General features: G+C 35.8%; 1 protein-coding gene and 2 long non-coding RNA genes across 4 annotated transcripts; 2 read left to right on the top strand and 1 right to left on the bottom strand.

Moving 5' to 3' along the window:
• Positions 1-1,806: 1,806 nt before the first annotated feature.
• On the top strand, positions 1,807-6,292 carry LOC112296094 (putative protein phosphatase 2C 59). 2 transcript variants are annotated; one of them, XM_024548253.3, is made up of 9 exons: positions 1,807-1,970; positions 2,072-2,328; positions 3,440-3,567; positions 3,808-3,906; positions 4,106-4,264; positions 4,532-4,618; positions 4,956-5,047; positions 5,179-5,253; positions 5,453-6,292. In XM_024548253.3, the coding sequence occupies exons 2-9, from the start codon at positions 2,255-2,257 to the stop codon at positions 5,582-5,584; spliced, it is 846 nt and encodes a 281-aa protein (XP_024404021.1). In that variant the 5' UTR covers positions 1,807-1,970; positions 2,072-2,254; the 3' UTR covers positions 5,585-6,292. The 2 variants fall into 2 exon arrangements, with proteins under 2 accessions (XP_024404021.1, XP_090100822.1); XM_090244696.1 differs by lacking the exon at positions 1,807-1,970 and having other exon boundaries at positions 2,069-2,328.
• Positions 6,293-12,146: 5,854 nt separating this feature from the next.
• On the top strand, positions 12,147-14,854 carry LOC149987366 (uncharacterized). Its single transcript, XR_016498711.1, has 3 exons — positions 12,147-12,408; positions 12,585-12,735; positions 14,724-14,854. It is a non-coding gene; the product is annotated as an uncharacterized LOC149987366 (long non-coding RNA).
• Positions 14,064-14,908, bottom strand: LOC149987367 (uncharacterized). The gene is made up of 2 exons (XR_016498710.1): positions 14,767-14,908; positions 14,064-14,408 (listed from the first exon to the last, which is right to left on the bottom strand). It is a non-coding gene; the product is annotated as an uncharacterized LOC149987367 (long non-coding RNA).
• Between the last annotated feature and the right edge of the window lie 1,577 nt (positions 14,909-16,485).

Consider the following 16,485-nt stretch of genomic DNA (forward strand, 5'->3'; position numbering starts at 1 on the left):
CTGAACTTCTTTCATATGTATATGAATAGTATCTCTATGATTCACATTAAAAATATGTGAGATTTTTACTCTTACAGTGTTGGCAAGCTGATAAAGATCTGCAATAGTTGCAAATCTAATCTTACTTTTGTTGAGAGTAACATCCATAATTTATCCTTCTTTAGATAATTCAAATAAATTCAAAAGATTGAATTAGAAGAAGATAATTTTTTTATCTCTAATATCAAGTAGAAATTTCTATAAAGAAAGATAATATATTATTTTAAAAGAAAAAATCAATATTAAAAAACTAAAATATTTATTTAAAAGTAGATAGTTTGTAATTTTAAAAATACAACAATAGAAATAGGTTAATCCATTCATTTTAAAAATAAGACAAGAACAATAAGTTAATATGCTTAAATTGTCAAGGACATGAATCTCAAAGAAAGAATTCCTCAATACATCCTTATATCACTCAAAAAGACTAAAAAATCACTCAAAGTTTGTAATATATTAAATTAAAATGGTTATTGTTAGAGACAAAAAGATTAGAAAGTTTTGAAACAAGACTAAGAATTGGAAAGGGATTGATAAGAGTAAAGAAGGCTTTATTCTTGCCTTCATATATACTTTCTAACTAAGAGTTACGTAGTGATATTCCATAAGACCTCCAACATGTGTTGGCTTTGCTAGACACATGTCTTAGCTTAGAAGGCAAGTTATCTATATGTGGACTACATAGTTGGCTTGTTCTACAACTTAAATATATGTGACATGTGACTAACGTGTTGACCAAGATTCTAGCCTATCAATTAACTATAGTTATTTGTAGTTACATGTGTAATATAGTATCAATTAACTATAGTTATACATGTGTAAAGTCAAAGCAATGTCTATGAAGCTTTTGTAGAAGATATTATGAAATTAACCTACTTTTATCTATTTCTACCTAATCATATAGGTAATTATTTGAATATATATGTATGTTTGTGACATACAATTATTTTTATTTTCAATGTATATTCAAAAATTATATTTCATCCTTTTTTATATGAATATAAATCACAATATTATTCTTATATTTTTTAGACTTAAAATTTTAGTTTTAGTTTTAGTTTTTTTTTTTTTTTTTTTTTTTTTTTTAAGAATCTAGTCATATGAGTTTTGTAACACTATTTGTATCATTCTTGGATATCACATTATAAGATTTTGGACCATATGCTTATAAACTTGGATCATATCAAACAATTTTTAAGTGATAATAATATATTTATTTATTTTTTAATTATTGTTGTTTGTTTTGTGTTTGTTTTGTTTTGTTTTTGTTTTTGTTTTTTTTTTTTTTTTTTTTTTTTTTTATCTCATTAACACTATCAAACAATTATCACACTCATTAAACACAAAACTAACGGCCTCAACAATTTCGTTTTTTGAACACCTGTTGCAACCAGAATTCAAAATTTACATCAATAACAAACAACAATAAATTGTTGAACATATATATATATATATATATACATATATATGTTTCAATCACCTGAATTTATATTTGTTTCACAATTCAGTACCAAAATGCTTTAAACATGCTAATCACAAACTTTCCAGAAGCCAGAATGAGTTACTTAGCAATTGCATAACGAGTAATAGTAAAACAGACTGTGAGATCATATGAGAGCAGAGTGAGTGGGGTTTGAGGTAGTACCCTATAACCGTGGGAATCCTACTGGGCCAGGCAACGTCCTCCTGGTGCGGTAATAGGGGTGGTCCAATTTTGAAACAACCCCAGTCAAATTTTGGATGAGTAGTAAAGCACGGTACCATCCCAGAGTCAAACTGGTGTGAGCACTGGCCTGGTCCGCGTTGATCGGGGTGGGGGGGGGGGGCCGGCCCGGTCCACCGTCCTCCTCCTCCTCCTTCCCTCTGTGGTTCAGGCTTCAAACCCTTCATGGCTCTTTCATAGCGCTCCCATTTGTTCGTGTTCGCACCAGGTATGGCTCGATGTTGTCTGTTCCTTCTTGCCTCGTGAAGTGATTTGTTTGTCGCATACCTTAGTGTCTACGCACATGCTGATCTGAGCGTGGTTAAGCAGCTGCTCGAGGTCAGTTTTCGACCGACAACGCGAGAGTGCCAGGGGTTTCTACGCCGGAAGGGGAGGATATTCAGAGGGGAAGCGAAGTGAAGCGTTGCAAACGGAGACTTAGCGACTAGCATGAAACAGGAGACCACCGAGTAGTTCTGCAGCCTGTGGTAGCAATCGTTGAAGAGAGACACAATGAGTGGTTACAACTCTGTGTTCAACCCTTCGCAGCCGGAGCCGAGTGTGCCCATCAACGGAGGTGGCTTAAGGTGTGTGTCTGTTGTGGCCGTTGTGAAAGTGAGTGTGGGAGATTGATTTCGGTGTCGTTTTTGGATGTTGCCTTTGGCTGGGATATGATCGCTTCCTTCGGACGGGCTTGTTTCTAGCGTGAATCTAGGGTTGGTTAGAAGGATAATATTCTAGTTCGGATTTTGAGAATATCTTGTATTGAGGATCAAGAGTATGCGCAAATCTTTGTTATTGTGTGAAATGTAACGAATCAGATCAAAATAAGTGAAGCTCGGACTGGAGTTTGCAGTCGTTGTGTTCTTTGATTGAACTTGTACTTGCGAATGCTACCGTGCTGCTCGGGATCGAGCTAGAACCGTCGTGTTTGGTTAGTTTTGGGCGCTGTTTGAACAACAGTTCTGCATCGTTTTTCTGAAATCTTGAACAACGCGGTGTTTTCTATCGTTAGATTTTTGATCTGTTTTCCATTTTGTTCATCTTTCTATTAGTTGTAGTTCTAAGTAACTTATTGCAGACATATTTTCATTTCTTACTAATCCATCCTGGACATAGGTATTGATCTGGGTGTTGCCCTTGTCGTCGTTAGGGAGTTCGTAACGTTCTTACGAGTGCCTGCTTTGATCTCCTCGTAGCATATTCTGAGTTGATATTCACCTGTAGATTCCACTTCTTGCGTATCTGTTGTCGTTGTCATGACTATTTCACTGTGCCCTAAATGTTGCTCCCTTAGCTGGCGTTCTGTCTGGCTAGTCTCCGCCAGATGGTCCTAGTCTATGAGTGGAAATGTTTACGAGGTTCTGTTGTAGGCGTTGTGCTCACACTGACACAGTTTCAACTTCCTCTGAGTATCCTTATTGTATTATGGTTTTTGCTCACTTTACTGGTTTAAAACCAGATTTCATTGTCCTGGGAGTATCAGTGGTTTAGTTTCTTTTAATTCGCTGTTTTAGTAATCAAATGTAAGGTTCGGACAGGCTGCTAGACAGCATTATCTGAGTTGTGCGTTGATTATTGTAGGAAACTGAAATCCAGTTGTTGACGTATGCATGATTTCAGAATTGTTCAGTAGAATTTGAACATATCACTGTACTTTATGGGATACTTCAGGACATGTCTGTATTTTTTGGACAGTGAAAACAAGAAGTTTAGCTATGGCTTTTCCAGTTTACGTGGGAAGAGGGCCTCTATGGAAGATTTTCATGATACCAAAATATCAAAAGTTGATGGTATAATTGTTGGTTTGTTTGGCGTATTTGATGGTTAGTATCTCTTACCTGCTAAGGAGCTAAGTTACACTCTCCCCTCTGAATTTGTGGTGTGTCAATATATTGGTCTATCTTCTGCTGTTTTATATCATGCTATTGAGCTTTGCTTTGAATATTTGTGATGCAAAGTTTGAAATTCTATAATTCAGCTGTTATTTTTTGATAGTCTCCCTCATGCAAGTATTATATTTTTAATTGACGGAGTCATTTGGTTTTGTTAATGATGATTTGCAGGACATGGTGGTTCCCGAGCAGCTGTTTATGTTAAGCAAAATCTCTTCAAGAACTTGTTAGAACATCCTCAATTTGTCACTGACACGAAGGTCGCAATTGGTATGTAATGGTTCACCCTTGAGAATGACTGCTGGTGTATTTGTCAGTGTCTCACCACCGAATTGTTCCTGTATTCTTGCGGAAGGCGCTACTAAAGGAATTGGTCCATTTAGTTAAGCTATGATTGTTCACCCTGTATTTTGGAAGTCTCCGTAAATAATATCGCCTGAGTCGTTAATATCTTGTGTTGATCTGACAGCTGAGACCTACAAGCAAACAGATAATGAGTATCTTAAGTCTGAGAACAACCAGCACCGGGATGCAGGATCAACTGCCTCCACGGCTGTTCTGGTTGGAGATCGTCTACTTGTTGCCAATGTAGGTGACTCAAGGGCTGTCATTTGTATCGCAGGAAAAGGTGACAGCGTAACTTCTCAGTGGCTTTAGCTATCAGTCAACTCCACCAATCTATTTCAAGATTACTTGTTTAGAATTTTAGGGTCATATTAGCGCCTTTCGTGTGTGTGCATGGTCAGCTACTTTTTGGTATGAAGCATGTCGTTAGTTTAAAATGAATCGCACTTGATCCCAATTTTTGTAGCTTTGGTTTTGTATAAAATGGGGTACGATATTCTGTGGATACGCCGTAGCCCATTAATGCTATACTTTTGTCGTGTGCTTTCAGCGATTGCCCTTTCCACTGACCACAAACCAAATCGATCGGATGAACGACAACGCATTGAAAAAGCTGGAGGAGTGGTCATGTGGTCTGGTGAGTATGTTCAGTTCTATCCGAGTGCAGCTCAGTTTTATATAACAATGCGTAGCTTATATACATTCAACTTCCACACACACACACACACACACACACACATATATATATATATATATATATATATATATATATATATATATGTGTGTGTGTGTGTATGTGCGCGCGTGTAGAGATAGAGGGATAAGTATATGCAATTGAGGTCGTCACTCTGATTGTGTCGAGGGGTGATTTATTGCTCCTTCCTCTTGTAGTATGCTGTTCTCATTTTTGGGCTGTGTGGTCCACTGCTCCAATTGAAGAAATATTGGCTTAAGCACGGTATTCGTTTGTCCAGGCACTTGGCGTGTAGGTGGCGTTCTTGCAGTCTCTCGGGCGTTTGGTGACCGATTGCTCAAAAAGTATGTTGTTGCGGAACCAGAAATTCAGGTATGGCTAACTTTCGTTGACTGGCGTCTTCATACAGCAATTGATTGACCCAGTTAGGGTGAAGTAGTGGAAATGTGTTATCTCTGATTCTGGATTTTTACATTGATTTTATTGTTTACTGGTGTGCTCAGGATCAGTTGATCACCAGCGATGTCGAGTTTTTGGTGCTCGCCAGTGATGGTCTATGGGACGTTGTGTCAAACCAGGTTGGTTTCAAGATATTGTACTCTGTTCATCTGACAGCTGTTTTGCAGTTGCATGGAGGAATGTTGCCCATTATGTGGATATTATTTGTGTTTGTGTTAGTTGTCAATTCAACTGCCTCTGGTGTGAATAACCACCACCTTAACATCAAATTGTATGTCTTCATGTACACTTACGTACTTTTGTGGGGCTTTTCTACAGGATGCTGTGACAATGGTGCAGAATGTTCAGGATGCTCAAGAGGCTGCCAAGAGGTTGACAGACGAAGCCTACAAGAAAGGAAGCGCTGACAACATTACTTGTGTCGTTATTCGATTCCATCACAATTTTTAGGTTTCTGTCGATGTGTCTATATTAACGCCCTCTTCCTCGAAACCATTCAGTAATTTTTCGTATTAAGTATATTTGGCAAATGGTACTGCCAGTTTTGTGACCAGGCTGGTGGATGTGATGAAGGTAGAGAGAGCACCAAGATATGCACAAGTTGGTTAGGTAGAGCTCGATTTATATGCTTGAATCAATGCAGAAAGTCTGTAATTTAAGATGTTCAGCCTAGTCCAAAATGGTTTACCTTGTCATTGTTATCGACGTCGAGGGACTCGGTTACAACAATTTCAGGGTATTTATGTTGCAGGTCCTCTTCAGGGTTTTCGTTTGAACTAGTTCCGTACTATCCTAAATTTTTCATTTACAATTTCTTCTGCTCAGTTGGCTGGTGAAAATGAGGGCTGACATTTCCGATCGAGCAGATGCTGGCTAATTAGGTTCTGTACCTCACGTTCCTTCGACACGTCACCTTTATATCCGACAGTCTTGTAGATAGCCGCCTCCGTGAAATATCTTGTTGATTTGGGACGGTCAACGCTAGAAGTACTAAGGGCCTGGACTGCCGAAATCAAAACGTTGACCCCGCAAATTTTCATAACATCTCCGGCTTCTGTTTTGGGAACTTCTATCAGAAGTATATGGATCTTGAATCCTTGCTCGTTCAGTTGTACTGTAGACCTTTTTCTGGAACCTTTTTGTTCTTTTCTCCTGTCATTAACGACTATTTATTGATTGGCCTGAATTGCTGACCGTAGCTAAACTTGGGCCTTTGATGGTTTGGTGCCCCTTGTTGGTGGCGTTGAATTTGATGTTCGTTCCAAGGTTGAAGAGTACAATGCCGAATTGATGGATTTCTTGCAGTGTGCCTACGGTAGCTATCAGAGGTTGCGTAAAAGTACTTCTAGCGTCAAAATCATAGTTCATTTTCTACACCCTTTAATTTCACACGTGTCTGATAGTCAACGAATCCCAGTCACATTCTTCTCCCTGTTTACTTGATGGGAAAGTAGCATTCAGCTCAGTTCGGGGAAGTTGTGTCGATGAGTACAATCCCGACGGCTCTTCTAGTGTTTAGAACTTCCAAGGCCAAGCACGTTGTGTAGTTTAGGTTGTGCATTTGTTCTTTGTGAGTATCGTCTGTAGCTGGTCAAATTTTAATGCGTAAATGTTTATTGACTTATCATTTTTGACAATTCAAGTGATGAATTGTAGGGTTTTGGCATGTGGGGTCCAAGTGAATTGTCGTACCAAGTAATCTCTTGCGTTTTGTCGGGATTGTACCAGCCCCAACAAGTTAATTTTGTGATCTTAAATCAGAATTGTCACTATCTTTGTACGTGGAAGCTAAAACTAAAACTACCGGCAACTGATAGTATCAACAACAAATTACTACATTGTTCTTATTATATTATCACATGCAAAAAGATGGGATGTATCAATGATTGTTTTTTTTATCTTATTTACTGTAAAAGTCATGCTAGTATTGTTTTTTTTCGTACATGAAAAAGAGAAATAAGTAATCAAATAATTGCAATCATAAAAAATAGAATTCAAACAATCAATTTAAGGGAATTGTTAGGGGGACGCTCCTCTTTTATTGTATAGACATCTCAATATGAGGTTCCATTAATTTATTAGGATTTTTTTAAAAGAACAAATATTATTATACTTTCAATCATTTATGCAAGTTAACTGCATAATTTTTTAGTTTGTTTTTTTTGACATAGAACATCCATTTGGATTTTAATATGTGATATCAATCATTCAAGCACAAACCAACACATCAATTTAGATATTTTATTTTTTCATAACTCTTTTCGAATAGTAATAATATAATCATTGAAAAACTCATCATTAAAAAATAGTCAAGTAGGAATGATATTAGTCTGTGGATGTGGAGGTATGTAGCACAAAGGTGTCCACTTAGTAAAAAGAGGAATGTCCACCTAATGGTTCCTTTAATTAATTGTTTGTTGAAATATTTATGAAACAAACACACGTACGGATTTGGGTAAACCCCAGTTGTTTAAAAAGAAAGGAAATACATCTTTAAATTTGCAATGTATTAAATACTCAAGTTGCCTCCACGAAACAGTAAGTCACTTTCCATGGTTTGCACAATTCAATTCGTCGTGGATTGTGAATATTCTTTTGCTGCTTTGGTCGAATCAGTTTGGCAGTATTCGTAGGATTAGTGGCTCTCGTACTTGCCTAATCACGCCCTGAGAACTAATGTGTTTTCCTGGTTTTATGGCTTTGTTTTTGTGATTGGAGTTTTTCCTTCAGGGCATCACTTTTGGGGTTCACATGTGCTGTTGTGAAAAGCTTTCACAGAGCGTCAATTCCAGAGACATTTCGACATGGCACATGGTTCGGACAAGCCCATGTTCGTAGCCTTAACCACATCAATTCCTGAAATGACTTCTTCTGCAAGAAATTTTTCTACTTCGTACGCTCCAACATGCTGTTTGATACATTGTACAGTGAGAACTGACGTGAATACTGAGGTAGTGAATTCATTCATATTGTTGAAGTTGTGAAGAGTTTCATAATCTGGTGGACTGCCGGATCCTAGCTCAAGAATACAACTTCAGAGATTTGATTGAGCTTATGAGCATGCAATTGGATATTTGGCCAGATATGAGCACTTCAAAAGTTGGTTACGATGTTTGTGGATGATATTGCAATGAGAGGTTGTCTTCTGCAGAGAGAGAGCTATGTCGGCATGGTTCTCGACTTCGGTTAGTAACCCAGTAAATCTTAGTATCCTATTTTCATATTTTGTGAGAGCAAATCCATAGAATGTCAACAACCATCCACCGTTTACTGACAATACATTTCGAGGAATTATTTTTCAATGGCCCAAGATTTCATGACTCGCACTCTTGGTTGTTGATTTCATCCTTCGTTCACGATTGCAGCGCGTCTAACTCCTTCAGCTACCTGTGAAAATTACGGGTGTGTGGTCGAGGCTCAGGGATGCGAAGACATTTGTACATTCATAGCAAGGAACAGTAAGCAGAACCTTCGCCTATTATCACAACTTTCACTATTCCTTACCTCTACTCCAAGTGCGTACGCAAGCATTGAGAACAATTAGAGAAGGCGAACAAAGAGTTTCAGAAACGAAACAAGCGTATGCTGAATCATTGTATAATTTGACTTCTCAAAGCTCAATGGTATGCTTACTTTGCTGTGGCTTGTGGAATGCAGTTGCCGTAATGAAAGGATACACCCAGAGTGGTCAGCTGAATCACGAACAGTACTTACTAGAAACAGCCTTAAGTGCATTATCAGATACATGGTTGCCATATATTGCCAAGTTATGATATTTGTAAATCCGACGCTAAACAGTCGGTTGTTTTGATGAGGTACTCCGCGGGGGCCCGAGCGAGTTCTGAGTGTAATGCATGAAAGTATGCAGTGAACTTTCGCTCAACAATTATGGCTCCAAACGTGTCATTGGTTTTTTTTTGTCATTATGCCGTGGGTCCCTGCGTAGCTAGTGCTCTTTGACTGCACCACTGCCACATGGAAAGCATTATTTAATTTTTCAGAAAGTCTGGTTCGTTCGACTGGAGCAGTAAATTTTAACTCAATAATCTGATACATGCCTACTAATGTATATTGTAATAATATTTCATGTGCGCATCATAAATGCATGCACAAGAGTTTATCTCTAGAGTCTCGATTTTTTCGTAACCTAGATGCTTGTTAAGCTGAATCTTGAGTTTATATGCCCGTTTCTATCCATGTTGATTCTCTTCAACCTGACGTAATTGCAGTCTGGCATCATACATGAATTCACACACAAGTTTCTACAAATTCACCCTTAGTTCTGTCAGCTTCTGAAAATCGAACAAGTGAAATACGAGGTTGCTGCATGCTACTTCAGATGTATTTCAGCACAAGAAGAACAGTTAGAGAGGACGCAGAGACTAGTAACAGTTCAATACAATTATGCTATCGTAGTTCCAGAATCCGTTGCCGTAGCAGGGCCAGTTCATGAATTTGAAATCTGCCACCTGACAATCGGCAGCACGGTCATGTTAAAAAATGTTTATGGTTGTCATCGGAAAAGCCTCGAATAAAATAACCTCGTTAATGTTGCCACTAGCTCTTCCAATTCAACAGTCAGAAAGTGCTCCTGAAGCGCCTTGGATCCAAAAAATTCCAAGAGAGGGTGACCAACGATGTTGCCATATTAACATAAACATGTGAACAATGGGGTAAGAACCCAACGTGACACCAACTCAAAGATGTAACAGATATTCTAGATCACACATCACACATAACCACAAGTCATCCAAAGCTCCAACCCAAAAAAAACTCGATTGACAAAGACAAGGTCTACGGAATCAAAGCAGACTGCACCGCAACAGCAACATCAGGTCCGACAAAATAAGAATCGTCACCCAATCCACAACAGGTGCCTCCTTCAAACCCGATCCTAGATCGAAATAGCAAACACCGGAGAATGTTGTGAGATGAGCACACACAGCATTGGAGCGTTGTATTTGGTGACTTCGAATGGTAAGAAAAGCGACGGAGTTAGAAACCAGCGACGAGAAAAAATCTGTGCGGAGGTGGGAAGGAGTGGAGGACCAATTCTTCTTCCGTTTGAAAATGCTCCAATGAAGACTAACTCAACAGGATTCGTATGCACCGCGCGGCCTGATTCGAAGGTGGATGGACGCTTTCATGCGCCGAACATTCCAAGTTGCTGAATTTCCTGTGCATGCCGAGAAAAGGAGCGGGTTTTAACCCGATTTAGACGTGGTGCATGCGTGATGCAGGGCCGTTCACCCCAACAGCGACCATACAAGTCGGCTTTCAGCAAACTGAAGCGTAAACTTAGTAAACTTGTGGCTGGGCCACTGTCGGCGTGTAGCCACCCCTGACACTTTTGTGAGCTGTTGGGCTTGGTATTGTCATGCAAAAAACAGTATTCATCTGATGAAGGCAACCCAATTGTTTAATATTGCACTTTAGTATTCTGTGAAAGATCCAATTCACTTCAAAGAGGACGAGGAAGATCAACTTTGAAGAAAATTCTTTGATTCCACTCACAGTTCTGGTTGCTCACCGTGATTATGGCAGGCTTAGAGTGACTCTTACTGCACCTCATGCATTTGATCACAAAATGTAGTTATTTTATGTCATTTTTACTGTATTTGGGTTTTCAAACATGGCCTTTTTGGGAGATATTTCACTCCTGATGCAAGTTCATAGTATCCTATGATATTCCAATATATCACTTGATACTTCACCAAATCATCCACCCTGCAAAGTGGGTGATTTTGAAATCAAAATATCAAAAGAGGGGCAGGTCAAATATCAAAAACATTGCTTACCTCAGCTCTCATCCCTCTTTGACTCCATACTAAGTTTGAATCAAGGAATAATAAGGTTTGAACAATTATATTTTGGATTTGATATTTCAAGTGATGTTGGAAATATCAAGTGCTGAATCCCAATAAATTGGTTTTGTGAAAGTGCCATGTTTAAACTCTCATATTGGGAATGATCTATGAAGCTGAATATTTTGTATTTGTGTTTATTCAAATGTATTGTTTGGAGAGGTTCGAAAAATTTCACCATCTCCATTATGTTAGAAATATAAAGATGGTAAGGTATGAGCAGCCTCCTTAATAATACAAATTAGCCTCTACAATACTTATTTTCTATAACAATTGTATAAATATTCAATTAAATAATACTTTGTTCAACCTAATAGATGATAATTTAATGGACAATATCCATTTATAAATTGAATATAAGGATTTTCTTCTATAACCTCTAATAATTACATTCTTTTGCATTTGGACTTGTCCCCCACAATTACTCTATAGATTTTTTTCTATAGATGTTTTGTTTGATTTAATACAACACTTTTACAGTCTTTAATTGTTTTCTTAATTTTCTATAGCATAATAAGGTCTCTCTCTCTCTCTCTCTCTATATATATATATATATATAATTATAAATTTTTTATATATGATTATTTAACAAATGAATATTAAAACATTTATGAAATTATTATTACTTATAAGTTTAACAATAATTTTTAATATATCATTTTAATCATTTTAATTTCAACCGATCAATTATTAATTTTTAAATTCTTCATTAAAGATTAATTAATCTAAATTTCAAATCTAAAATTTAAAAAATTAATTAATTTTTATAAAAATACTCCATAATATAAAGATAAAATAGAATTTAATATCATTTTTTAATTACTACTTAATGTGAGCCTTGTTATAGATTTTCTATAGGAAAAATTATTAAAATTACTTATATTATAAGTACATGTATTTTTGTCTTATTTCCATTCACTAAATTTAAGCATGTAATTCAGGTATTAATAAATTAAGTAATAAAATATTGTATTGATTTTATTATATCATGATTCTGTTCAATAAAAACTACTTAATAATAAAAACATTATTATACTAATTCCAATAACTGGTTTTATTACTTATTACTAAAGTAGAAAACTTGCAAATTAAAAATAAATAAATAATAATAAAATCCTGTCAAGTAGAGACATGTCTGAACCTTAATCTGACATGATTTTTTATTTTATTATAATATTTTTTAAAAAATAATAATAAAGATTCAGACATGTCTCATAATACTGCAAAATTGTTGAAAGTACAGTAACAAATCTTCAAATACGTACTACAATGAAAATACTGCAAATGAATACCAATTTCAACCATGTCTGTTGTGTTGAAACTCATTTAATTTAAGAACAGTGTAAGAACAATTAAACATCATTAAATAATTATATTTTATGAGAGTTATGAATGCAAAAGAAAAAGAATGTGTGTACAGTATCAGCCATATTTACATTGAAGTCATACTTGCTTCAAGCAGATTGTTTTATTTTGTGTCGAAATAATCTAATTTTTTTTTTGTTCTTGAAACAAAGTTATTTGCAATTGTAATAAGATAAAATAATACATATATTACTATAATATAAGACAACTGGGTGTAACAGAAAGAAACAAAGAAGCCATTTAATTGGCATCGTGAAGAATAGATTGCAAGGAACTCAAGGAACATGGAAACCAAGGAAAATGGGAATATAGGAACAAGGAAGTGTGGATGAACAAGGGGATGCATGGATGTGTTAAAGATTGTTTCTGCAGGTGTGTATATAGATATGTATATGTTTATAAATAAATATATATATATATATATATATGTTATGAACCATTGAAGTAAACAGAATATTTGATTCATGGTCAAAAAATTCAAATACAAAATCAGCATATGTACAATTGTTAAATTTTAATATGTGATTGAGAATGTGTTAATGTGTGCATGAAGTGGAATCATATGTGATATTTTTCATTATCACACTTTCGTATTTTTCATAATTTATGCTATTACACCTCAACTTTATGATTATTTTTCCTATATTATCCACATTCTTTATCATATATATATATATATATATATATATATATATAAATAAAATTAAAAAATCTTTATGATTTTTTAGAAGAAAAAATATCTATATATATATATATATATAGAATCTTATTTACTTGTATCATATGTTTGAATTGTATTAAATACTAAAAATAGTAAAGTACATTATTTGTGCTAATGAAATAACACAACACATTTTTATCATTTATAACAGTCATTAATCAGATTATTTCAAAATAATAAATGTTTTTGTTATGTTTTCTTGACCAAAATAATGAGTATTATTGCTTAATTACTATGGAGTATGTACAAATAAAACCTACAAAGTTGTAAGCAATTATTTCGTGTGTGAGTTGCTTGATTATTGATTTTCATCATATCTAATTGACACAAAAGAAATAATAAACAAAGTTTTACAAAAATATTTTGCCTGATATAATAATATAAGTCTTTTCTTGTAATTTATTATCATTATTTTATTCAATGAAAAGGAGATGTTTACATAGCAATTCTTTTATTTTATTATAATTTATTATTTTTTAGGTATATTTTAATTAGTATCACTATTTTGTAAGGTCTTTTTCTTTTGTAACATTGTAAGTTAAATTACATGTACATTTAATATCTTTTTATTTTAAGATTGGTCTAAGGATGTATTCATATTTAAGAAATAACATCAAAGGCCACAACTTTTATAAAAAGATTGATTGGATAAAATTTAAAAATCTCACTTAATTGGCTTCACATTTAATACAAAAGTAGCCTAAAGGCACCAAGAGAAAAATGTGAAACAGAATGTATTTTTTTCCATATGGCATGAATAGTGTTGTTTTTAAAAGCCTACATTGATCTCATTGCAAAAGGTGATCTTTAGAAAAAAAATTGAAAAGCCATATTATAAATTGCTAAAATATTTAATAATTAAAAATTAATCATTTTTTCATAATTTATAGAATCAAGATATATACAGAGAGAGAGAGAGAGAGAGAGAGAGAGAGAGACTTGTAAGAAATAAACAAATGATCTGGTCTATTTCATTGAGTTTTTTTTTTTTTTTTTTTTTTTTTTTTACTTTATACTGCATCCATTTACCAAGGCTTCTGAAGGAGAATTTATTTTTTCACGAAGCCAAAAACCTTGGAAAAGATTTTGTGCTGTAATATTTTGACTTGAATTTCTAATTACAAAAACCTTCTAAATTTATTGCTTAACTATTAATTCCTTGATCTCCCTATTGAGTCATACTTATCATTTAAAAAGAATAATTTGTAGCATTTAGAACTCCTTTGGTGCTTTCAAGATTCTCAAATTTCCACAAAAAATAAATAAATCATTTATTGATTTATGATTTTTGAAACAAGGAGAAATTCTGGCCTTTCAAGTTTCTCTGCACAAACACCAAAAAGGTAAGAAAATTTTTCATTTCATTTTACACAATGATTCGATACTATCACGAATAAGAGCAACAGTGAACGGTACGTAATATAAAACATCGACCTGCCACAAACAGCACAAAGAGCCACAGGCAATACAATTGAGCAGAGTTGATGAATCAAACGAGAGGGCGATGTAACGCTTGCAGTGAGTGGAGGCAACCAGAATTGTATCCATGAGTAGTGGAGTTAGCTACAATCATACACTTTTTTGTCTTTTCGATGAATGCTAGCATTTCCAATGAAGAACTATGACACCATCTATGCAGGCTACTTGCAGAAGAAACAACCAGTGAAAGGTGAGAGGCTTGCCTGCGTGAGAGTCTGCAACGCACCACTCTGCAAAACAAACTAGCTGTAGACCCCATATGCTCAAGAGCATGTATGTGTGTGAGTGAGTGAATGTTCGTTGGTTGGATTCTGAATGAGAGACTGTCACTGAGCCAAAGATGAAGCAGGCACAGATGTCTGTCTTTGTTGGAGATCCCACACATGACTGATAACTTCCCCCACTGGAAGTTATCAGTCCCAAGTACACTGCATTCGATTGGGTTCCATGCTTTTGGAGCGCGTCTGTGTGGCAGTGTCCTTGCAAAGCAGACAGAAACGAAGCAAAGGATTAAGGAGTGAGTGAGTGGGCGAAAGTCCCCAAGTGCTGCCAGGCCATCACCAGACGGCAGTCAGGCCCCTTTCTCTCACTCATCACTCTGCTGCACCTTCTGCTGCAGAAGCCCTGCCATGGTGACGGCCACGACTCTGGCTGTGGTCTTGGCAGCGCCGGTGCGGAGGATCTTAGCAATTGTGGCCAAACGAGAGAGAGAGAGGAAGAAAGAGATGAGGAGTGGGGATGAAGGAGCTGCTACCATGTGCGGCCGCGACATTGCAACAGTGCTCATCATACCCACGCTCACTAACGCCCCCACCTGCAAATGTGTGGAAGCTTTGCAACAACGTGAGCTCTGAAAGCAGAGGACCCTCGGCAAGAATCAACAAAGATAGAGACGATGATGTAACGCAAAAGGACTGTGGTCAACATCTTTGATGATTTTCTTTCAACTGCACCCCATCATGCAAACGGGAGGAACGTGCCAGCATTGATTTGATTTTTTTATTATTATTATTTGCTATTTTTTTTTTCATGTTTATAAACTCCAAATATTTGCCTAGTCAAATTGATAGAATACTTTGTGTGGAGGGGGAGAAATTTTGGAGTTCAAACTGCTTGCGTAATGGCGCCCAAAGGTATAATATTTACCAATAAAAACGTTGAGCCTTCAAAGGTGTTCTGTACCTGTGCAACGTGTTTCTAAAGCTTCTAATAATGGAATCCCCAACCTGAAAATACAGCCACCATCAAAAGTATTGTGCACTTTTTACAGTCACAACACAATTCTATACTTTATTTATTTACTTGTTTGCTTTCATTATTCTGTTTAAGTGTATTTCAAGGTATTTATACGAATTGGGGATACGAAAACTTGCTAAACAACAAAGTTGAACCCAAAATATTTTAATGGTGAATGAATAATTTGGGAGCCACGGTGACTGTGAGATCACGGCACCACATTGGAGAGTGCTCACAGACATCCCCCTCCCCAAACTTCCCCTATTCTCATGACCGCATTATTTCCCTCTAGCACAACTTCTCATCCACAGAGACTATGATAACTCTGTCCATATGGATGGATGAGAACCTGGCAGAATCCCCTACCCTATCTATTTTATTTTTTTAATATGCCCTTTGGATAACTAATTGAGACATGATACTTTTTTTGATGCATAATCAATTTTTGCTAATGTGAATAAAAATATATATTTTTTAAAAAAATAGTGTGGTATGTTAGTGTTGGCTTGTGGAATGAAATGCTGCACAATCCTTTGATTACATTGCAAGGACTTCTGTTCTGCCATACCTTGTTCTGATTAACAAGTCATTAGCATTTGTCATTGAAAAGTAACTGCATCTTTATGTATCATTTGAAGTGATTATGCATGTTTCTTTTGATATCTTGTTTTCACAGTTATTTCACA

This window comes from Physcomitrium patens, chromosome 19 (assembly GCF_059467195.1).
Source record: "Physcomitrium patens ecotype Gransden chromosome 19, ASM5946719v1, whole genome shotgun sequence".
Lineage (NCBI taxonomy): Eukaryota > Viridiplantae > Streptophyta > Bryopsida > Funariales > Funariaceae > Physcomitrium > Physcomitrium patens.